The sequence below is a fragment of the Haliotis rubra genome, unplaced genomic scaffold (assembly GCF_003918875.1).
Source record: "Haliotis rubra isolate DU_JTF1 unplaced genomic scaffold, ASM391887v1 Scf40, whole genome shotgun sequence".
NCBI classification, from domain to species: Eukaryota; Metazoa; Mollusca; class Gastropoda; order Lepetellida; family Haliotidae; genus Haliotis; species Haliotis rubra.
Genome location: NW_025767080.1, coordinates 1,605,616 through 1,631,025, shown reverse-complemented (window position 1 = coordinate 1,631,025; position 25,410 = coordinate 1,605,616). Strand labels below are relative to the sequence as shown.

General features: G+C 42.9%; 1 protein-coding gene across 1 annotated transcript in view; it reads right to left on the bottom strand.

Annotated features, from left to right (window-relative positions):
* LOC124287337 (protein unc-79 homolog) overlaps positions 1–25,410 on the bottom strand; it is a 58,048-nt gene that overhangs the window by 28,295 nt on the left and 4,343 nt on the right. The window contains 25 exon segments of the mRNA XM_046723835.1: positions 6,510–6,631; positions 7,108–7,218; positions 8,575–8,637; positions 9,562–9,744; positions 10,668–10,869; positions 12,496–12,677; positions 12,821–12,978; positions 13,337–13,485; positions 14,051–14,151; positions 14,620–14,692; positions 14,694–14,903; positions 15,327–15,596; positions 16,072–16,195; positions 16,362–16,450; positions 17,335–17,419; positions 17,886–17,989; positions 18,250–18,287; positions 18,969–19,035; positions 19,483–19,672; positions 20,295–20,509; positions 21,226–21,384; positions 21,671–21,735; positions 22,893–23,022; positions 24,048–24,103; positions 24,834–25,097. Of these exon segments, the coding sequence (XP_046579791.1) occupies positions 6,510–6,631; positions 7,108–7,218; positions 8,575–8,637; positions 9,562–9,744; positions 10,668–10,869; positions 12,496–12,677; positions 12,821–12,978; positions 13,337–13,485; positions 14,051–14,151; positions 14,620–14,692; positions 14,694–14,903; positions 15,327–15,596; positions 16,072–16,195; positions 16,362–16,450; positions 17,335–17,419; positions 17,886–17,989; positions 18,250–18,287; positions 18,969–19,035; positions 19,483–19,672; positions 20,295–20,509; positions 21,226–21,384; positions 21,671–21,735; positions 22,893–23,022; positions 24,048–24,103; positions 24,834–25,097 (3,410 nt within the window).

Below are 25,410 nucleotides of genomic sequence, written 5' to 3'. Positions count from 1 at the left end.
TAGAGAGCCCAAGCTTATATGTCAATTGGCTCAATATCAATGACATAAAACCCCCACCAACCATTACAATGGAAGGAATGTATGGGGACATGCGAAACAATTCCCAACCCTAATATAGCCCCAGCCAGACAAGCGTGGCGAGAGGTATAAGGGTAGGGAAAGCTTAAAAAATTTAAACGCTACAAAGCCAATAACCCAGGAGTCGAGCTAAGAAGTACTGCAAACTAATGCTAGAATGCACCCCTGTTTGGAAGAGGGCTTTCCGGGACCTCGATAAAACCCAGAGAAATTATTAGCCTCGCTAAAACTTTCTGAGGAAATCGAACGAGTACAAACGCCATGCATTGTACGAGTGAAAAACACCCCCACCAAACACTCTTGGCGTGAGGAGGGTAAGTGTAGGCCACCATCCCACAAAGCTGATTAACACAGACTCCCAAATACCGAAGGCTCGGGAAGAGGGAAAACCTGTAAGCGTACAAAAATCCCCTGAATAGCGAAAAGCGTAGCCGAACATGTGTTGGCTCACCATTACACTAACCTGGACACGTGACAGGCGGCTCAAAGAGAGGCATACCAAACAGTGCCCCGTGGGGGGTTCGTACCCAATTCCGTCGCAAGACGGGTTAATAGCATATGACTGGTTAAAGCGTTCAAAACGGACCCCGCCCTCTTGAAGTCTTCCCGCCACCGAACAGCTCACATGGGTACCCGTACGGATCCCTGTTGTTCGTTCGTTCGTGACAGGCACGGGTGAGCAATCGAAAGATTGGTCCCCGGTGCGGAAGGCTGGTTAAGGGGTGGAAGTGCGATATGAGCAGTCACGTGGAAAGCAATATCGCACTGAGAGTGGTAGGTATCCGGGAGTCGAATACGGACATGATCAGTATAAAATACTGTCAGTGTCGGGTCAGTGGGAATCGCATGGATGTACCCGACCCTTCTACCAGAGTTCACCACAACAAGTAAAGTCGTCTTCCACGTCAACAAGTTTAGTGAGAGAGACGATATACTTGAAAAATTAGGGCCAGACAGCCAATTGTGAATAAGTGGCAATTTTAAGGTGGGCTGGGTTCATGCCAGCAGAGCACCATCGAACGAGGTGTGAAACGTGGAAATAGCCATGGAGTACCCGGCAATGGTGGAGGTCATAAGGCTCTCAACCAAAACGAGATTATAGTAACTCCAATATCCGAACTAAATCCGCAGAATAGGGATTATGAAATCCCCCTATCTGCACACCAGCGCGCCCCACCTATCAACACACTGAACGGGTGTCGAATCCCAGCCAGAATTGTGTCTGCAACGGTTGCAGGAATTCCGCGTGGTATACCCGACAGAGGCCAAGCCACCCAGTGAATCCGAGGATTCGGGTGTGGCGCCCCGTGCAGAGTGAGAATGTCTGGCCGAAGAGGTAATTCGAATCCCGGCGTGCGGGATCGAACACCAACCTGACTGCTGTCAATTCCAGCACATTGATGTGCAGGTTGTGACTTCGTCTCAAGAGGCTGCAGGTCACCCAGAACATCGCCCTAACCCGGTAGGGATGTATCTGGCTGGACTGAGAGCGACGGTGTCTCCAGGGGTGAGGACCCTCGGAGAGACACCTGACGTCTGTCCATCTGACTGCGTGAGGTTGACAATTCCGCCCAGTTTCGTAACTGATCGTGAGGTCCCCAGACTCAACAGTTATCTGAAACCACGATGAGTCAGTCGCCTATGCACGGGTGACAATACCGGCACTGCGATCTGGCTATCTGAGCTGTAATAAACCTCAATTTGGTGAACACCCTTGGCACCGTAATGTAGCCTAAGGAGAGCACATGAAACTGGTAGCACGTCCCGTCAAACAAGAAACCGAAGGTAAATCTTGAAAGTGCAATGGAACAAGGAGGTACGCGACCTCGAGGTCGCATTGATGTGCGCCAATCCCTGTCTCGGCAGATGAGATCACCGAAGCCGGTGTCTCCATCTTGAAGGACAGTACCTCTATAAACTTGTTCAGCTCTCAGATGAGAATGGGTCTGAACATTCCGTTCAGAATGGCAACGATGAAATAAATGGAGTCAAACCCCACATATTCCTGACCATTGGAAACCACCACACTGATTGCCTACCCCAGCAAAGACTGGATCTCGCGAGAGTATTGTCGCCGTCTCGGGGAAGCCGACACTGGAGTGTGTCGCTCCGACGGTGTTTCGCGGCAGAATATAGTAACCCCAGCAGTTGGCAACTTAACGTTTGCCGATGCCTGGGCACCTGAGGAATTAACGAGAAGCTCAACAGACTTCCGTATTCCTCGAAACTGTCCCGGGCGTATATGCCCATAACCGCCCTCATCATTTGACTGGCACAGCTACAATGCAGTCCCTAGCCAGATGAGAGTTGCCCCCGTCAGATGCCGCCCAGAGTCGCCGGACGAAAAATTCCACCGGCTCTCTCCTTTCCACCAGCTCCCTCGGCAGCGCTCAGAGATGCGCAGAGTGGAGCATACGGCGATGAGCTGTGAAGGGGAAAGAACGGCAGACTGAGGCCTTGTCCCGGCTGCAGTGCTGGAAGCAGGCTCCGGGAGGCGAACTCCAACGGTTCGGATATTCGATATGGGCAACACCTGAGGCAACACAGCCGCGATTCTATCTCGCACTTGCCCTCAGGGACGAACCTACTTAGTGGTAAGTTCAAAGTAGCGAAATGAGCCCAAGCTCAAATCGACTTGCCCACTGTACGAGCCTGAACCCCGATTCCGAGGCACATGTGAGAAGCCTGACAATCAAGGTCTCACAAGCACTCAGACAGACCTCGGAGCGGTGAGGTGACAGTCACACCCGATGGCATCTAGGTCAATACGTCGATAGACATCAGGCCAAGACCCGAACTACCGGAGCCGGGAATCTGCGCCCTACCAGTGCGGAAGCCTGGGTCGGCGCTACCAACGGGGTTCAGAGAATCCGCAGAGCAGAGGCTCAGCTGTTCTAGACCGAACCCCGATCCCGAGACACGTAGGAGTAGCCTGATAAATCAGGTTTCCCCAAGTACTCTCCAAAAGCGCACAGAGCATATAGTCAAACATAGCCTTTAGCGTTATATAAATACCCATACATACACATGTATGTACGTAAGTGGTCGGGTCGGCGGTTCGAGTACGAACCCCGATCCCCAAACACATGGGAGTGGCCTGACAATGCAGGGCTCCCCTGGTGTACACGGGTAGACCTCGGGGCGTCGAGGTGATCAGCAGCTCGTCACACTCAACGGCCTCTTGGCCAGGGCATCGATAGACATCAGGCCGAGACCTGAGCTAACAGCGCCGGGGATCTGCTCCGCACCGGGGCCGAAGCAATGCGGGTTGCCCCTGGTGGACACAGGTAGACCTAGGAGCGCCGAGGTGATCGGCAGCTCAGTGAAACCCAGACCGGGGCGCCAAGAGGAACCTGCCGATATACAGGTTTCCCGGGCAACCCCGACTGACCACGTGGCGTCGAGGTGTCCCCGAGCTGGTCGGCGCCTAGGCGACTGCCAGTCGGGGCACCAGGCGAAGACAGGGCAAAACCTGCATCGCCGGCGCCAGGCGCCCGTGACGAACCTGAGCCCAAAGCTAGGTCGCCACAAGGTGCCGAGGTGTCCCCGAGCTGGTCGGCACGTAGGCGACCGCCAGTCAGGGCACCAGGCGAAGACAGGGCAAAACCTGCATCGCCGGCGCCAGGCGCCCGTGACGAACCTGAGCCCGAAGCTAGGTCGCCACAAGGTGCCGAGGTGTCCCCGAGCTGGTCGGCGTGAAGGCGACCGCCAGTCAGGGCACCAGGCGAAGACAGGGCAAAACCTGCTAGGTCGCCACAAGGTGCCGAAGGCACACCATCACCTGAGCCAAAGCCAGGATCAAGCTGCCTGGGAGGAGGCGCGTTCTCCGAGCCAAAGCTCGGGCCGCAGCCAACACCCCCCAGATGCGTCCGATCCACCCCCGACGACAGGCGTGCTGAGCTCCTTGCGGAAACCAGACTGCACTGTGTCAATCGGGGATTTCACCACAGACGACACCTGGTGAACTTACCTTCGAGATCAACACTTTGCGAGCCGAGCTCCTTACGGAGCCCGGACATCGCGCTATCAATCATCGACTTGACATTATGTTGAAGAATATGTTGCTGCAATAGTGAAGCAAATTGAGTCAGCAACATTGTTTGAGGGGGAACGATAAAGGGATTTCCTTAGAAACCTTTTATCAAATATTATCCCCCGCCTGAAGCAGATTAATGAAAAACATAAAATCTGCGTGTCGGAAAGAATGCGCGTGAGGCGCAGAAACCCAGACAAAAAAACACAACCTCGGCCTATGAGCCACGTTGTGTGTAAACGTATGAAATATGTATCATATACAACATAATGTAACAGGAATATTGACGCAAGGGTGCTTATTATGAGCATCCTTGATCGTCGTGAGCGTCCTCTGCTAAACACCGCAGGCACACTTTATGACCCTCCTGTGGCGGTAGTGTGCATGACACAATGCACAGGGCTTAAACTGCAACAAACAGAACCGCGCCAGTGTTACTAGCAGGAACTGTGAAGCAGCAAACACATAAACACAAGTAATAGCAAGAATAATCCGCACGGGCGATATATAAATGCTACAAGCTACAGCCATTTAAATACTAAACATACAATGCAAAGCAGAAAAAGGCTAGCCACCCCTCGTGTACTAGTGATAGAGTAAAGTTGAGTGATCTGAAGCGAACACTATCAAAATTACTCAACAACGACTTACCACAAGTTCGCTGAAAGAAAGAGAATTTAGGCAAGCCTACCATATAATATGCAAACATAATATATGAACACCCTACTACAAGCTACCAAGAACATATAGCAAGGAAACCACGATCGTGGCGGTCCGCCATTTTGCCTGCCACATGGCTGGAAAACAGAGAACCCACGGCAAAGTTACAACAAAGATGAATGAAAATATCCACATATGGCGTCCATCTAACGCCGTGATGCGAGAAAGGAACCATACATACAGATTGAGACTCTTTTACACTCATCGTATCGGTAGGTGAGCAAACTCGAAACGAACACCACGCACGTCAATTCAACAGAACGACAGCATGAAAAGTGAGGTACGAGGTAGACGGCGAGAGTTACCTGCTCTTGGCTGTGTTGGTCCGGTGGGGCCCTGTAGGGGTGGTCTCACAAGACAAAACGAGTTTTTTGTTTTGTAAATATTTTATTAAAAATATAGTTACAACTGTCGTAGGATTTAAAATGGACATTTTAATGCTTATCCGTACCCCAAGGAGGACTTCTTCTGAAAAAGAATGGGGCGTGGGGGGAACGGAAGGAAAAAAAGATTTTCCTACGGTATTTGTTCCATATGGAACAAATCATGTGGCTATCAAGAAGCAATTATCATGTGTGAAAGTTGCTTAATTTTTTTTTATGAAAATACATTGTAGATTCCCCAGAATGCGAACTGATGATTCTAAATGAATCTTGTGTTAAAAAGAGTTCAGTTATTATGTAACCAAGTTACCTTCATTAATCAGGTTACAGTCAGTAGCCAGGTCACAGTCAACATGTAACCAAGTTAGTCAGTCAGTAGCCAGGTTACAGTCATTATGTGACCAAGTTACAGTTGGTCAGTAGCCAGGTTACATTCAATATGTAACCAAGTTAGAGTTAGTCAGTAGCCAGGTTACAGTCAACATGTAACCAAGTTACAGTCAGTCAGTAGCCAGGTTACAGTCAACATGTTACCAAGTTAGTCAGTAGCCAGGTTACAGTCAACATGTAACCAATTAACAGTCAGTCAGTAGCCAGGTTACAGTCAACATGTAACCAATTAACAGTCAGTCAGTAGCCAGCTTACAGTCAACATGTAACAATTAACAGTCAGTCAGTAGCCAGGTTACAGTCAACATGTAACCAATTAACAGTTAGTCAGTAGCCAGATTACAGTCAACATGTAACCAAGTTACAGTTAGTCAGTAGCCAGGTTACAGTCGACATGTAACCAAGTTACAGTCAGTAGCCAGGTTACAGTCGACATGTAACCAAATTACAGTCAGTAGCCAGGTTACAGTCGACATGTAACCAAATTACAGTCAGTAGCCAGGTTACAGTCAACATGTAACCAAGTTACAGTTAGTCAGTAGCCAGATTACAGTCAGCATGTAACCAAGTTACAGTTAGTCAGTAGCCAGGTTACAGTCAACATGTAACCAAGTTGAAGTTAGTAGACATCCCGGATGTCGACAAGTTGGATGAGTCCATTTTGCATTCAATAATGACTGGAATAGGTTAGGCCTACGGTATTTGTTCCTGTTCGATGGAATATTTGCCGTATGTGCGGAATTTTTATTCGTGTCATCCATTCTCAATTTCACGGCATATATTCCGAACCGGAACATTTACTACTCCGAACTAAATCATGTTTACACACATGCCAGACACACACCCACTCTCACAAACAACACACACATTCAATCATATGCACGGTATGTATTGAGCATTAATACCTTCATTAGCAGCGCCACCAGCTGGTACACAGTGTCTCGGTCCACCCCGTCCAGGTCCATGGCTCGCTGTAGCAGGGCTGCAAAGTTACTCTCCTCATCTGTGAACTCCCGCAACTGGCCGCCTGTAGGGGTCAATGTTCTACATGTGATCGAACTGCTCATGTCAGATGGTGAACTAGCCACACCCATTCTACTTTCAAATTATGGAATGTATAGATATTCATGCATGAATAAAAACCTAAAACTCACAACGCTCTGTATTGCACAAGCATTGTCTTGAACTTTAAACTCGTATAGCAAGTGGGTAAGGACAAATTGCAAAGATAAGTAACAAAGTTTTGATACAACAAAACAGCATGATTATCGAAAAAAAATGGCCAAGTAATGGACAAACTGCCATTTTCAATATGGCTGCAATGCTGACAATGTCAGAATTCTGTTGGATCGTCCATGCAAATTTCAGCTTCATAGGTCTCATGTAATGTACAATGAAGAACGAAGTGACACACATGCTGCAACTGAGTCCCCCTTGAACAGTTCAAGTAATAACGAAGTGTTCATCGTGAAATTTAAATCCAAATGCACTGGACAGTGATACCTGGGAACATCATGCCTCCAAACGACCCGAGATTCATCTTTGACGTCATCCGCCTCGTCAGACTAAACTGTGGAGCGGACTTCTGGCGAATGTAGGACTTCTCCCGGTCAACTAGCAGGAGACAACCAGGTGTGAGTGGTTCAGTCAAATAAATCATGACAGACACAACATTTACTTTTCATACAAGGCAATTAAACAGAAAACACAACTTATTTCAGAAAACCTATAATAACATTACAGAAAGTGTCCTTACTCCTCATGTAAATTATGATTCACTGGTACAATCATGATAATGCTGCAATATAAAAGTTTTTCATGTTTTTCTTTTATTTATGCCAGTCAGGATTATTTCAGCTATGTCAAGTAAATATGGCAATCTGAAGAGACCCACACTACTAAGGTACAATGACACACAGCATACCAAGTCACCAGTCCTTAGCAACAAATCCACATTATTCTCCTGCAACCACAAACTACATACAGCTCTGTGCCAGTTCCAAGCCCAGGTTTCTAGTGGAAATGATGATGATGATGATGATGATGATGATGATGATGATGATGATGATGATGATGATGATGATTTAACAAGCTACAGAGATCTGAGACCGATTTAGGTCTCAACAGGGTGGACATGATGATGATGATGATGATGATGATTTAACAAGCTACAGAGATCTGAGACCGATTTAGGTCTCAACAGGGTGGACATGGTGATGATGATGATGATGATGATGATGATGATGATGATGATGACATGCATCATACTTAATGCAAATGGTTTCAAAAATTGACACTGGACACTTTTAAAGAAATTTTACCTAAAATGGAATATGTAAACAGAAAACATGAACATAAACACAATTTTGTGGTTAAGTGCATTTGGTGTAATAAGAACGTCCACAAACTCAAGAGTAAACTTGCATAATCTGGTGTAAAACACAGTATTTAGTATAAAGACGTGTGTATTATTATTCGACACTCTGATGGGTTATGCCAACGTGAAAACCTTATAAAGATAAAACAGTGCATGGTGATGGGATAATTTGTCATGCTTTAGCTGAATGAGGAATGGAGTCACAATGGCGAGTGAGTGAGTGAGTGAGTGAGTTGGATTTACACAGTGATACAATCACAGGGTGTGTCAGCTGAATGAGTGAGGAAGAGAAAGAGATGCAGGTGATCGTCATTAAGACTTGTCCACCTGCAAGCACAGAAGCATTGACCATGGATCATAATCTGGGTTCAAACCTCTGACCAGCGGATCCAGAACAGCTAAGGGATGGAACTCCGCACAGCAAGTTATGGCACCTTAGACCACTAATGTCCCCTAGTGATGGGACAAATTTTTATATAACCCACAGTGGAAGCAAGAGAAATGAACAAGAAATTTAAAAACACAGCAACAACATTCAGCAGAAACTTCAAAATTCAAAACTGACTAGGGGTTATTTTTGGACTTACGTATACCTTCAACAAATAATTCCGGATATAGAGAATGTCGTTTTCTTGACGCTTGTACATGGGCATCTGCTGTCAGTGAAAACACATGGAGACTGACAACCACATACTCCCAATGCACAGGTCCCAATCAACAATATATTCAGTTTCATTTCTATTAAAACACAAGGATGGAGCATATGCTGTTTTGCAATTTTTTAAACTCACTCTCCCAAGCACCTAGCCTTCTTCAGTAATGAATGTGGTTCACATGAATACTATGCATATAAAGTGTACATCAATAAAAAGAACAATAGAACAGTTTCCTCATCTGAATCTTAGGCAATAACAATTATTGTTGGACTTCATCCTATAGCCTTAGAGTGTTTCAGTGTCCTTCAGAGGAGAGGGCAGCCAAATACCTCCCAACATCACAACCCTTAAGGGACCAGTACAAAGAGGGAGGATACAGAAAATATTTAGTTTCTTTATCAATTTGCTGGTAGTTTTTCAATAGTACTGAGGCTAGTGTCTCTGTAGTGATGTAGTTGATGATCTGACACTGGTATCACTTGCTGCCATCTTTCTATACATCTTACTCAACTTGAACATGAATTTGATCTAGGACATGAATATAAATTCAAATTTTCCAGTTAACTGATTTGATCGTGACGAACCATATATATTTGTCAAAGTCATCATCCAGGTACTGATACAAAGACTGGCCAAATGACCTTTGACCTATCAGGATTTAGAGTATCACTGGACTTAACCAGTCTTTTCTCTCCTATAACATAGTTGGTCACACTTCACTGACATAAGGGGCCAATTAATTGTCTCACAACCAAACAAAATGGTTCAACAGCTGACAGATGATGTACCACTAATCATCTCTATAGATCTTTGGTCTATGATCAAATAAAAAAAATAGCAGAGAAATAACAAGATTACTAAATATTACATAGCCTTACAAATGATTATGAAAATAAGCATCAGCAGTTCCGCATCTACTCTTACGTTTTGGAGGAATCGTTCCCTTGGTAATGAGATGCAGTGGCACAGACACAGCCCTCCGGTAGGGCGGCTTGCCTCTCAAGCTCTCGCTGACCGACCTGACGCTGTCCGTCCTCGCCAACGCAAACCTCGCCCGATTCAGCTTCCGGAGAAAGTGTTCACTCTGTCGATCGCTTCCACTCAGATCTGAAAAGAAACCATACTGAATTACTTTGATTTGTTAATTCCCTACTCATGCTCGGAGCCGAGACTCTCATGCTGAGAGGTCATGCAGTTGAAGCATCGCCCTCTAGAACACAGACAAGCCAGGCGTTACCCTCACTGGGGACATAGCTAGAAGACCATGCTCACTCAGGCAGACAACTCAGAAGTTCACCATCACTAACGAGAGGAGAAAACGTTTAAATGAACTTTCCTGAGGAACCTAAACCCTAGAAAATCTGTTATATCCTAAGAACTGTTAGAAATAATACTAAAATATTAAAAGAGAAGCATCTGAGATTCTATAGATTTGAGTGTTGATGCTGAGGAACTAGAACCAAAGATGATGATGCCATATTGCTAAGCAACAAAGGTTGACAAACTGGAGGGGATATGAAATAAACAATGCAAAAAAACACAGGGTACCAGTGCAATGGTGCTACGTAGGGATCAGGGGAGTTTAAATTTAAGAAATTAATTTTAGAAAGCAACATCCTTACATTGGATATTTCTTCGATTGTTAAAGAGAAATTATAACATTCATTAATTCATAGTGGTTAACAGCAAAATTTTGACTAAACTTTAATTTTTATTAAATGACAACATGCTTAATATACAGCTAAGACGATAATAAAATGATATGCATTCAAATATTAGCTTAACTTATATAGAAGATAGAGTAGTAGTAATCATTTTAAATTATTACAACAAAATTATAATTGTTTAAGAGAACAATTTTTACAAAATGTCTTAAAACTGACAAAACTCCCCTGATCCCAGATATCGACTACACAAGGAAGGAAGTTCTACAGGTCACTAGGAATGCATGGACAGACACAAGGACAGACAGACAGTGAGGGTGAGGTATGGTCGGAGGTAAGTCGCTGGTAGCTTCTAGGGGTTTGAACCTGTAAGACAAGATATATCACCACTTGTTTCCAGGTCTAGCTGTGCCTCCAGTGACAAAGTGTCAAAACGGTTAAGGAAGAATTCCCATGAGAGAATATTTTCTTTCGGTAGCACTGATGCCAGCAGTTGCATACGATGGAGTATCATGCTGCGGTCGTTGATGACTGAGTCAAACTGGAACTCCAGACATTGACAAAGACACTGAAACAGAAATACGATCAGGTGAATTTGGCAGCCATCTTAGATCCTTGTCGCATTGTCTAAATGAGCCAGAGAACCTTTCGGATGAAAGGCAAGAGGCCTTGAAACACTGAGTTGAACTCCATTAAGGTAATATTGAAACAGAAACAATCATGCTTAGTCAAATTCTGTTCTATATATAACATTCTTCATATCATTATCAACCAATAAGAACATGAAAAGCAAAAAAAAAAATATGCAACACTTATTCATTATATCAAAACAAATACAAAATAACTTGTTCACCTCAGAAACATGAAACATGAAAAATAACCAAAGTGAATATGGTTTTACTCTGCTTTTAGACCAATGGTCCAGCAATATCTTATAACAATGGTCCAGCAATATCTTATAACAATGGTCCAGCAATATCTTATACCAATGGTCCAGCAATATCTTATAACAATGGTCCAGCAATATCTTATAACAATGGTCCAGCAATATCTTATAACAATGGTCCAGCAATATCTTATACCAATGGTCCAGCAATATCTTATACCAATGGTCCAGCAATATCTTATAGCAATGGTCCAGCAATATCTTATAACAATGGTCCAGCAATATCTTATACCAATGGTCCAGCAATATCTTATACCAATGGTCCAGCAATATCTTATAGCAATGGTCCAGCAATATCTTATAACAATGGTCCAGCAATATCTTATAGCAATGGTCCAGCAATATCTTATAGCAATGGTCCAGCAATATCTTATAACAATGGTCCAGCAATATCTTATAACAATGGTCCAGCAATATCTTATAACAATGGTCCAGCAATATCTTATAACAATGGTCCAGCAATGGTCCAGCAATATCTTATACCAATGGTCCAGCAATATCTTATACCAATGGTCCAGCAATATCTTATACCAATGGTCCAGCAATATCTTATACCAATGGTCCAGCAATATCTTATAGCAATGGTCCAGCAATATCTTATAACAATGGTCCAGCAATATCTTATAGCAATGGTCCAGCAATATCTTATACCAATGGTCCAGCAATATCTTATAAAAATGGTCCAGCAATATCTTATACCAATGGTCCAGCAATATCTTATACCAATGGTCCAGCAATATCTTATAACAATGGTCCAGCAATATCTTATAACAATGGTCCAGCAATATCTTACAACAATGGTCCAGCAATATCTTATAACAATGGTCCAGCAATATCTTATACCAATGGTCCAGCAATATCTTATAACAATGGTCCAGCAATATCTTATAACAATGGTCCAGCAATATCTTATAACAATGGTCCAGCAATATCTTATAACAATGGTCCAGCAATATCACAGCAGGGCACACAAGAAATGGGCTTCACACATTGTGCCCATGTGGGAAAGCAAAAACCCTGGCTTTCGGCATGTTGAGAAAACACTTTAACCACTAGGCTACCCAACTGCCCCGAAAACTAACCAAAATAGTCACCACTGATCAATCATATCAACATTCTTACTAAACTTGTAGTTCCACAAAACAAATGGAGGCTTTTCTCCTTATTCTCCCATTCTCATCCAAAACCACCCTGTCCCATGTTTGGTCTCCATTATTAAGGATAGGATGCGAAGACAGGTCAACTCACTCTGAGTGCTACTGGTCTGATGGTCTCTAGGAACATAATTGTCTTCTGTGCCACCGCAGCATTGATGTCCTCGACTGAGCCAATCAGGTGACAGAAGGCGTGGGAGAGACCGGTCATGATCACCTGGTTGTTGCGAATGGAGTCGGTCTCTAGACAGCGGGACAGCACAGTCACTTTCTCCACTACAACACAGGTTCATACACAGATTTAAGGTCAAAACCTCTTTCCTGGAAATCTTTCATGGGATTCGGTTTTGTGTATGATGGAGAGATGCCCTCAAGAAGCAGTATATATACATCCATTTGCCTACTTGACATTACATTACCTGAAGCAAATCTGGCTCTCCAGTCATCATTGCCAAAGTCCTCCTCTACCAGCCTCCACAGGATGTCGGCGCCGGTCGGGAGTGTGATACTGTGTAGCAGGAGGGGGACGCTGACTGTGGCCAGCTGGGAGTGTTCAGCCTGGAGCAGCTTCCACAGGCTGCAAGACAGAAGCAGGGATGGTATCTCACTGGGCTAGCACTATAAAATCAGCATACATCCAAACAAGTACAATCAGATTTCAGGCACATGCATCACCATCAGTGTCTGAGTGAGTGAGTGAGTTTTAGTTTTATGCCGTTTTTAGCAAAATTCCAGCAATATCACAGCGGGGGACACTAGAAATGGGCTTCACATATAGTACCCATGTGGGGAATCCAAACTGGGTCTTTGCCATAACCAGTGAATGCTTAACCACTAGGCTACCCTAGGCAATGTTATGCACCATGTCCCCTTACAGTAAGCAAGACACCATCACTATGCACATATAGACTAAAGAAGTATTCTAGGCCACAAACTTTGGTATGAGTCTCCGGCGGAATGTGAACTTGATGAATCCCCCGAACTGGCTGATGGTGTAGTTCAGACATTCCCCATGCAGGATCAGGTACTTCATGGACATCAGCAGCGCAAACAGAGCATCAACATCGGTCACGCTGCACAGACTCTACAAAAGAACCAAGCATATGAGGTTGAGTCTTCGATCTCCGGCTGGGTCATACCAAAAGACAATAAATCAGTGTACTTGTTTCCCTGGCTGGAGCTCAGAATTAAGGGGTTACAAAGAGGACAAGTCAGTTTGTATAAGGTGTCAGAGTGGGTTATCCATCAGAAACTGCAACGTGGCATCTATTACGGACCAGTCACAGTCTTTCATCAGGATGACAAGAAACTGTGTCCCCATGTACTGCCACTTGTCTACAAGGATTGTCGGTACATTATCATCAGTAGAGGAGATAACGTGTACACGAGACGGTCCCCCGTTGCGCGTAAAAGTGACTACCTGAGTTGGTCACTCATTCGCGTGACTGCCTGATCACAGACAGGGAAGTTCTGCATGTCACACAAAAACGTGTGTAAACGTATTATTTATGATCATAAACTGATACACTTTCTTCTCCTCGTTTTTTCAATGTCATAAACCAAATAGTGTACATTTCACAACACCTAAGTTTGCTGACTACTGAACCTCTACTGGAATCATCATGGGGTGTCAACTACCCTGAACACACCTTAAGCAGCATGTCGTACAGCTGCAGGTAGACCGGCATTGTCATCACATCATAGTCCTGCTCCCTCGTCTCACGCTCCTCCTGACCATTGCTGTCTGATGCTGTAACCACACATGATGTTATGTGAGTTATACACTTCATTATAAATATACAGGACATCATACACATGTCAGTTGGTTGGTTGCTTTGTTGTTTAGCGTCGCAAATATTCCAGCTATATGGTGGTGGTCTGTAAAAAATCGAGTCTGGACCAGACAATCCAGTGATCAACAGTATGAGCTTCGACCTACGCGATTGGGATACGATAACATGTGTCAACTAGTCAGCAAGCCTGACCACCCGATCCCGTTAGTCAGCTCTTATAACAAGCATGGGTTACTGAAGGCCAACTCTAACCTGGATCTTCAGGGGTCCACATGTCAGTAGTATGACACATGATGTCAACTGGTATGTGAATGATTTTCTAAAATGAGACATTCAGATATTTCAAAAATATGTGGAATTTATGAGATATGGAAATTTGAAGGGATGGTGCTTAACCTTTTCCACAACTACATGTCATCACTTACTGGACTCGGGTATGGTCTGATGGCGAATCTCCTCCACTTTCGGCAACTCCTTTGCAGGTATCTTGAGCGGGTCCCCGTGGGCAGATGTGTTCCATCAGCTGTGTCGCCAGCTGGTGCCACAGAGCAATGTTCTGGCAGAACACACAGTTGACACGCTGCTGCTCCGTGGTGCACGAGTGAAGGCCATCCCACTCCTTGCGCAACATCCCCGTGAGGAGCTGCATCACCTCACGGCTCATCTCATTGTAGATGCCGAGATGTGGTGGAGATTCCTGCAGCTCCATCTGTAAACAAAAACATGTAGAGATCTGATAGCTTTATATCCCAGTCACAGATTTACATAGGGAAACCCAATAAACAAAATATGTTTTACTGCTCAATTAGACATTACATTTTGAATGCAATCTTAAAATACAACATTGAGATACTTCTGACGTAAGAAATGGAAAACAAAAAATATCCATATTTTGAACAAGATAAAGACCTATTCCAATACAGGCCTTAATTTACTCATGAAAAGTTCAACAGATCCTCACAGTGGTTCAACAGATCCTCAGTCCTCACTTAAAATAACAGTTACTGGATCCCCGATAAGTGAGCATTTTTTAGAGTCTGGTCTTTAATCTACTTATGTTGGACCAGTATTTCAAGTAGGCTGACACTAAACTGCAAACCCTAATTCCTGACTGCCCAGTCTCTCTGCCCACCTGTTTGAGGCACATGTCCAACTGCATGATGAAACATGGAAGGATGAGTTCAGTCTCCCGCTCATAGACCTCGAAGGAGTTGTTGTAGTGGGGCTGCCTCTCGGGACTCAGGGGAGGGGGGTAGTCATCCACGGGGGAGTTGGAGGGTAGGATGTTGTGGGTGTGGCCCTCCGTGGCATCCTCAGGGTCGGAGTTGATCTGCTCCACCCCCATCTTGAACATCTTCAGCAGCAGATGCATGGGGATCACAATGTCCAGGCTGGACAGGATCTGCAGCAGCAAGCCCATCATAGTGTACTTGGATGCATCACTAGCACAGGCTCCAGTACACAGGGCCTGAACTGTTCATACTTTAACACAGACTTACAATCATCGTAGTAGATTACTTTGTGATGTCCTACCTACAGCCTATAGTCTACATACAGGCGCCTGTTGACATACCAGTAGCCTACTGTCTACACATGTGCCAGTTGACATACCAGCAGCCTACTGTCTACACAGGGGCTACTCGACGTACCTGTATCCTTCTGTTCATACGGGTGCTAATTAATGTACCTGAAGCAAACTGTCTACACAGGGGCAACTCGACGTACCTGTATCCTTCTGTTCATACAGGTGCTAACTGATGTACCTGCAGCCTTCTGTTCATACAGGTGCTAACTGATGTACCTGCAGCCTTCTGTTCACGCAGGTGCTAATTAATGTACCTGAAGCAAACTGTCTACCCAGGTGGTATTTGACATACCTGCAGCCACTGTAGGGCCTGTTCCTGGACCGAGGCGCTGCTATCACTGAAGCGGTCAGTCACAAAGTGGTACATCTTGTCCAAGCTGAATGGCAGGGGGCACATGTCGATGTCAAATGCTTTGCTGGAAATGATATATCAACATTTGTAAAAATCTGTATAAAATAGAAACAACCATGTCACAGAAAAGACATAATCATATTCAAGACAATAGTTTTAAACAAGTAAAACATTTAACCATGACCTTTCATGATACTTCTATCTACTCCCGAGATCCCCCTCCTCCTCACCTGAGCAACACCTTGAGTTTACTCAGCTCATCCTCAGGGACTTCCGTCCTGATCGCCTCCAGCCAGTAGGGCATCACATAGTCCCAGATCTACAATGACAACCAACTCATAAACAGACCATATTTAACTAGCTACTCATCTGCTTTCATGAATTTCATTAGTAATGTAAAATCTATGATATTCTGAGCTGCTGAGCGATAGACATTTAACAACAGAATTAAACATCATTAAACATGATGGAGAGATATCTCAGCCCTAAACAATCAGAAAAACAAGTGATTAAGTTGTTGCAGCCTTACTACATGTAAGTAGAGCCTGCTGTATTTGTACCTTTATCACAGAAACTCCATAGCAGTGTTCCTGATCATAATTTTACTATTTAGTCACAATATGGCTGACATATTACCGATGTGGCTTAAAATTTTAACTCACTCACTCACACACTCATAATTTTACTTAATAATGTGTTGGGTATTTACCAGTGTGGATAACAAAACTATGTCACTAAAGAAAGAGACAATAAGTTCCTTATAAAACATAAAGTCCTGTATAAATTATATTATATGTATATATAGTGGATATTATATGAGTGCCCATGTCATACTATGTTTACGACATGAGTGCCTAAATGTTGGTATTTCCCGAGCGAGAGCGAGGGATATACCGATATTTTGGCACGAGTGTCGTTAACATAGTATGATATGGGCACAAATATAATATTCTGTTTATCGTCAAATATTCTGTTTATCGTCAAATCGTCAAATTGAGGAAAATACACCCAAATCTACTTTCAAACATAGGCTGGCTACCCGCAGTCGCCGCATGTAGAATGCAAAGTCATAGAAGAAACATGACGTCATAGCATTGTTCATGACGTCACTTCACCATGACAAAGTGATATTTTGCCCTAGGGCATCGTATTAAAAATATGAACCCCGATATTTTCGCCCTCGAAGGTAATAAATTTGGTTACCTCAAATGAAATAATGTATGGCACAAGACAGAAGAAACAGTTGAGTCCCTCCTTGATCTGCGTGGTCCGCGTGGCCAGTGTGTCCCTAAAGTGAAATAGATGTCATTATACATCATCCGAAGGGATTTCCACATTATTCAGTCATAAACATTTCCACATCATGCTAAGTAACAAAAACTTCCATCTGACATCTCTCAAGAAATGTTTTCTATCATGAAAGGAGTATGAGGGTTGATTGGTAAGTTCTGAGCATCACAGAGAAAATAATTGTCTAACAGTAAATTTGTTGTAGAAGTATATGTTGGGTGCTATATTGAAAATTCGTAAACTGGTATTAACAAATTTGCCCTCATAACACTCCACCCTCACATGACTCTACTGTGCCTAAGTATCCACCGATTAAAAGCTGTTTTGTCAAATAAGATCTTAAAAAAAAATATCAAATGTGCATTGTACTTTTATTATCAGCAGCATGTGGATCAATAGATGGCTTATGTGTAATGTGACTTGACAAATCACCAGAGCTGCAATATCTCCCCATTAGTACTCACCAGACTCCACCCACACGGGAGTACTCTACTGGGTGCGGCAGCAGGCACGACACCACCACCTCAAAGTGAGTCTTCATCACCTCCTGCAGCCAGGTGCAGATGTACTGGAGAAGATTGAATAACACCAGTCAAAATAGCAACAATGTACAACATCATTGTGTGACTGGATACAAAGTGACCTTAACTGTGAGTGAATTAGCAAGTGGCAGTAATACATTTTGTACTATTATATTGAAATCACTGATACTGTTGCAGTACAAGATAAATAATTACATGTGTGTGAAGGGAAAAGTCAAAATAAATATTAGAAATTCTGAATTGATCCATTTATCACTAAACAAGTTCATCCAGTTCATAATCTTACCTCCGGTTTCAAACGCTCAAGAGCATTGCCCACATTGTCTGAAACATGAGAGCAGCATAAACAAAAGTTATCAGCAAATCTTTCTCCTGTACAGTCTCTTAAAGTATATGAAATTACTATCTAAACATATTAATTAGTTTCACCCGAAACACCAAACCATTAGGACTCCAGGTTAGAACAGGTTCCCAGCAATCTTTGGTGGTCATGAAAGACCAATGGATTTTGTGGTCAAACTCTGTCACATGGTTGATAGCGTCACCAATATAGTATAAGATCAGACACTGGATTGTCTGGTCCAGACTCAGATATTTTAGTCCCTGGTCCAGACTCAATTAATCAAACTGTAATTGCTTTTTAATCTGTTTTTCCTTTGTATCCTTACATTTCCTGTTTGTATTCCTCATTAGAAAAGTTACTCAGAACCCTGTGCTTGTAATAATGGCCAGCTAACATGCGTATCAAGCGTGGGGCACAGTAAATTGTCAGACTGTGTGTCACTATAACCTGATATGGCATGGAAGGTTGCTCATTCCTTCAATCACTCGTCTTGACATAGCATAAATACCGCTAGCCATGGTGTAAAACTATACACATTCAGAACCCCCAGTAAAAGCTGCTGTGAGTCTCAACATGGCATTTAGAATATTCATAGCAAACGTCAGTGTTATTTCATGGATGAGTGAGGTGGCTAATGTCGCTGACTGTGTCATAGTTCTCACCATTAGGAAGGTAGGCCGTGGCATCAAACCACTGGAACATCATCCCCAGCAGCCGGCCCAGCACCTCCTGCAACACATCCATCAAACATCCGTCAGATAACCATCAAATATCCATCAAACATCCATCAAACATCCATAAAAATCCATCAAATATCCATCAAACATTCGTCCAATATCCATCAAACATCAAACAAATATCCATCAAACATCCGTCAAATATCCATCAAACATTCGTCCAATATCCATCAAACATCAAACAAATATCCATCAGACATCCATCAAATATCCATCAAGCATACATCAGACATCCATCAAATATCCATCAGACATCCATCAAATATCCATCAAACATCCGTCCAATATCCATCAAACATCAAACAAATATCCATCAGACATCCATCAAATATCCATCAAGCATACATCAGACATCCATCAAATATCCATCAAACATCCGTCAAATATCCATCAAACATTCATCAAATATCCATCAAACATCCATCAATCATCTACTCACAATGGGTATATCCTCATCCTCCCGAGGTTTGCACAACTCCACCTGCAGCCAGATGCCGTACCGACTTAGCAACTTCCGCTCCCCGCCCTCCTCCACCTCGAAGTCCTCCTCCTCCTCAGTGGGGCGATGATGTTCCTCACCCATCTCAACCATACGCTTGGACTCGATTGGCTGAGCCTCTTTCAACAAACTGAGGGAATATGGGCCCCTATTACTCGTACTTGTTATGTATATGAAGCTTAAAGTAGTGATGAGGCACCAAAAGCATGTATTGTGTGTACATTTATGCATTGTTACATTAACACACCACTAATGACATCTTTGACTGCCATTTAGTAGTTGTGTGATCAACAACAGAGTTCTATTGATATACAAATTCTTTATTAATATGAGCGACATTTTGGTGTAGCTTCCGAACATCACTTGCTTGATAACGGTGTTCGTAGCTACACCGAAACGTCGCCCATATTGATAATAAAGAAGTTGTATATCCATAGAACTCTCCCCGTTGTTCACAGCACTAATCCTGTCCATCAACGTCCGACTAATGTCCACCTATGGCCATATACAACTTTCTTCACTTAGCACGTCATTACCATGATTAAGCTGACATGACATAACAGGGAGAGATACTGTAAAACAGGGTTCAAACCCTCATGCAATTACTGCTGTAAATACATGTGATTTAAGATTAAAAAACTGGGTCCTAGTTTTCTAAGCGATATTAGTGCTATGACGGTTATATGTAATTGTTTAAGTGTGGGTGAATGTTTCCTTGATTTGATTATTCAAGCCGACTGAAATGGTCCTACCTGACAATGGCATCCATGAGGTACCTCTGTATCTCCGGCAGACAGGACCAAATGTCAAGGATACTTAGGTGGAACACATGACTCTGACCTCCCTGGTTGCTATGGCGAAATTCATGACAAGCTCGGCAGTATCTGATTGGTCTGTTTCCATTGAAACTGGCACACTCAATAGAGAAGCAGGTGCACACAGCCAGGTTCACTTCAGATCGGCAGTTCTGTAGGAGACATGTGTTCAGTATTCATTTTCATGCCTAATTCAATAAAGAGGAAATTCAGTTTTAGCATCGCCATGACTATAACATGACCAATCCTACCTCAGTATAACCATGATTACAAAGGTAATACATATTTGACAAGTTTATAGTGGTAAAATATATATCTATTACGAATTTTAGAAACAATCAATATATGATCATGAAATATTTCTAGATATTCAAGGAACAATTTTTTTTTGCGGGGGACTCCATATTGAACTATTAAACTATTTTACTGGAAAATTCAATCTACTTCTCTCAGACAGAAGAAGTGAGTCAGCATGGGACAAGAACTGCCTTTACCTAATTCGGGGGCTACAATTCCTACTTTAGAGGCATAGGACCCATATCTTGGTCTAGTGGATTGAGAAGAATGTTTGAGTTTGGATCCACATCTGGGTCACACCAAGACATTAAAAGATGGTGCTTGTACCCTGCTGCCATTCAACAATTAAGTAGATAAAACAAGGACTTGGTGGCGGTATAAAGAGTGCCAGTTGGGTTCTGTGTCAAACTGTGGTATAGTATCATTTGAAGTGAGCACACAAAAATGGTACCAGTTCACACAAAACAAGCAGCCACACAGACATGCACAAACAAACACACACACGCATATAGACACATAAGGACATGATGTGACTACAGACCAAACAGATCCAAGCAGGGCTCTGCTGTACCTTGTTCTCACAGATAGTGGACACATGCGTCATTGGCAGCAGGAGGTCCACCATGTACTCGCTGTGTTCTCGCCTCAACACCTCCGCGCAGTCGCTGCAGATATACAGAGGTGGGGGCGTGTTGCCGGACTGGATCGCCAGGGCCGGGTTGATACACATCTAAAGCAAAACATTACACTCTTCATAGGTAGCCATACAAGACATCAGCTGGACAGATCAAGTATCTGGTGCTTATAACCATATTTTAGTTCATAATTCTTTCATCCAGCAACATCTTCAAAACTGAATGAATGAGTGATTTTATACATTGCACTCAGCAATAATCTGACAAAGACAGCGGTTGTTGAACGATATCATATTAGACAGGCAAGGCAGTCACAATTCAAATAGTGCAATATCAAAGTTACATAACTGTCTCCATTACAAACAAATATCCCGATCCTACCTTGACAGCCTGACAGTTTTTAGAATTCACACAGTCCTTCCTCTGACAAAGAACTGGGGGCCAAGCTGAAATATATAACATTCAATCATTTTATTTGTTTCAAGTGTAGTGTTTCAAGATTATTTGTGTAGTATACACAAAAGTATATAGCATTAGGTCTTAGGTTTTGATTTATCAACAAGCACAAAGATGTTATCTGATGTCTTAAATATATAGCAAAATATAGAGCAGAATGGTGTTTCACATTAATATCATCACTGTTACCATTATAGGAAATGCAAATTTTATATGTCTGCATTTAAATTGTCTTGAAACTCTAAACATTTTATAGGTATGCAAAACATTGCAAGTTATTTAAGCTTGATTCTAATCAAGATAGCATTTCTGAAAGATTTTACCTGCACATACTAACAAACATGAACACACAACACGAAATTTTGGTAATTTACCTGTGAATTCCATTCCTTTGTACGCATTTGAAAATGACACAGATATATTCAAAAAAGACTTTTCATATAAAAAGAAGAGCAGCACAAACTGACAATAAACAATACTGTTAAATAAATCTACCATGTTTTCAATGTAGAGCTAGGTTTCAAGTACATTCATAAGTATTATGGCACACACTTTAAATATTGTGGAAACTGCATGTCTGCATTTATCAAAATGTAACTGTGCATAGAATCATTCCCCAATGTCTGGCAACGACTGAGAAACAAGTACTTTTCTATAAATATTTGCTTGAACTGTCATCATCATGTCTGTTATTTCAATCACAGATAGTCACTGAGTTTGATATCTCTTATTGGCCAATCAGAATTGACCTTATGTTTTATTCAGATTGCAATGATGGCTCCTCTCCATCATTTTGCATTTAGCTAATTTCTGCATCATGACTATCAAATTGTTCTACAAATCCTAACCAGATGCAATATATGTATTGACTAAACAGGAAATCACACTGTCCATACTGACACATAAACATTGTCAATGGTGAATAACAAGGGTTTCGTATAATGCTGGAGTCATTTGATGCAGTCTCAAATACTCCTGATAATAATTTAAGTCAGTCATAGCATGTTTTCAACAAGTTTCAATCAAGAGAGTCACGATATCGTTAAGATACATATTTTGTAAATTCATGCAAGTTGCTGGTTACACTCTTGTCGCTCAGTATATATTCCACCCCAGGTTGTATATAGCCCTATATTGCCCTGCCTACCACAGTACTTGTAGTGGATGCCCCTGCGGTCGCTGAGGGAGGGGTTGAGCTGTGGCCAGTAGTAGAACAACAGGTGGGCGGCGGGGGCCCGAGCAGCTGGGGGGCCATAGGCAATGATGCTCAGGACGTCCTACACACAGGAGGACAAGCAAGAGTGACATGTCTTGTTTTCTTTACAATTATCTACATAGTTTATTATTAACATTATCATCCATCTCACAAACCAATTAGAACTGTGTCTGAAGTTCCTCGCCATGTATTACTGTAACATATGTTACATTTGGGATTACACTTTCTCAGTAAAGTACAGATTCTAGTACTTTTGGGGCTGACTCAAACCCACACCTTCAGAGTCAGGCACCCAATCCCGAGCACACAAAGTCAGACGCCTAGACCGCTCAGCCACCGCGGCTTCCACAAAAATGGAAGTCGGACAACTGGTAGTCTGGACTGCGGACTTTGTGTACCCTCCTGATAAGTCCCGGATGGGACTCAGCCCAAAAAGTACTAGAATCTGTACTTTACTGAGAAAGTGTTATCCCAAATGTAACATATGTTACATTTGACCACTTTCTAAAATGGCATTGTGTATTTCATGTATTGCTGGTCTCAAGTGGTGTTCAGGAACTGTGATTGGGTTGAGTGTGTTATTGTATCGCAGTAGTGTATGCAGTGGATGTATGGGCAGCTGTTTATAATATCAGTAAGTGATCTGATTGGCCCACATTTGACTACATGCAGACCGCTGCAATATTGTTGGATTCTGGTATAAAACGACAGCCAACAAATTACAGGACCATCTGACGTCACTGAAGTTTCCTTGAAAACAATCAAATATCACCATGTTGACTTTGCTATGATAACAAAGACTTGTCTTTCAATGCTTACTTCATACATCGATAACCTACACTGAATGATATAAATGTACTGGAATCAGCTAGACGCCGTCGGTTCCAAATAAATTCCCGTGCTTCAAATACTCAATAACACCCGGAAATTCGCCAACACATGATGTTTATCTCCTAAATGAAAAACATGTCAGTTTACAAACTGCTACTCAGTCCATGACCACATTTAACTAAGATAGTAAGAACCCAGGACTTTCATATGTACAAGTACTATAGAAGAGTATTTGACAAATTATATAACCCTCACCTTGACAATGTCCTTCTTCATGCTCATGAGGCACTCCAGGATCTGTGAGTGAAAGGCTGAAATACAAGAATCACCATGGTTACGGGACGGGCAGTCAGTCAGGATCCTTACAACAGTGTGTCAGGTGTACCGTTAACATGTCAGTTTGACAAATACTCATGATGTTGATCACTGGATTGTCTGGTGGAATATTGCTGAGTGTGGCGTTAGACAACAAACAACCAAACGATGACAGGCAAGACCAACAGGGGTTTATTGGAGAAACCCACAGTAGGGTACTGACAAACTAGGCTCACAATCAAACCCATGCTTTGAAGTACCATGCACAACTAAGGACCATAACCCTGACTTCAGTTGACAGGACCAGTCAGCACTGACAGAGACAGGGGTGAAAGTAAATAACACACTTCTTATATATTCTGCAACTGTAATTAATATCACAAGAGGACAGAATAACCTTATCAATAAATTTTGGGTGAGTCTTTATTGGCAGAAGGGAACAGAATATATACCAAAAGAAATTCCAATTAATTCTTGAATTCCAAAGAGTTATGGGAACAGTTGCAAGCTAACTTTATCCTTTAATCTCTTGTAACCTATCACCTTCCAGTTTAACATACTGTATACATAATTATTGGCAAGAACACATAAGTATGAATTCTGTCAATACAAACATAACAAACCTTTTTCCCAGACATATTTTTTTCACATTTTATACTTTAAGGATTGCAGAATCTGTAAAGGAATGTATAAGACTAGTCATCTGAGCAAGTTTGCTCAACCTACCCCCATTCTCAGTATGCTGAAACACCATGGTGATGATGGCCGCTGCCGACTCGCTGGCGTAGGTGGGCTCAATGCAGCCATCGTAGCCGAGGGTCATGGGCAGCAGCCTGGTACAGAGCAGGTCGATGGTGTCCCTGTGGAGGGTTGGGGGGAAGATGGCCAGTGTGGACGCCACGGTGTAGGGCAGGGAGTCCAGCAGGTCATGTTCCAGGAAGGGCACCAGCCATCCCAGCACATTCAGAACTGCCTCCCCCACATTCAGAGCTGCAGGACAGAAAACAACATTTGAAGACTTTACAGTTTCAATTCTTCCAAATGTCATGGCACAAACTACATGCTTCACCAAAACAGATTTTGAAAAGGATCCCCTTTCACATAAAGAAAACATGTCACACTCATGAGTCAACCTAAGGAACCTATCTACTGGCAAACAAGGATAAGTTGGACCGGCGCAGAGAACGCGTTTACGGGAAGTAGGCGGTGTACGGCAATGAGCAAACCCATTTGGTTTGTGAAAGGTAGAGCAGATGTAAGCTAGTGCACATGCATTGCATGACGATGAAATTGATTCTGCGCG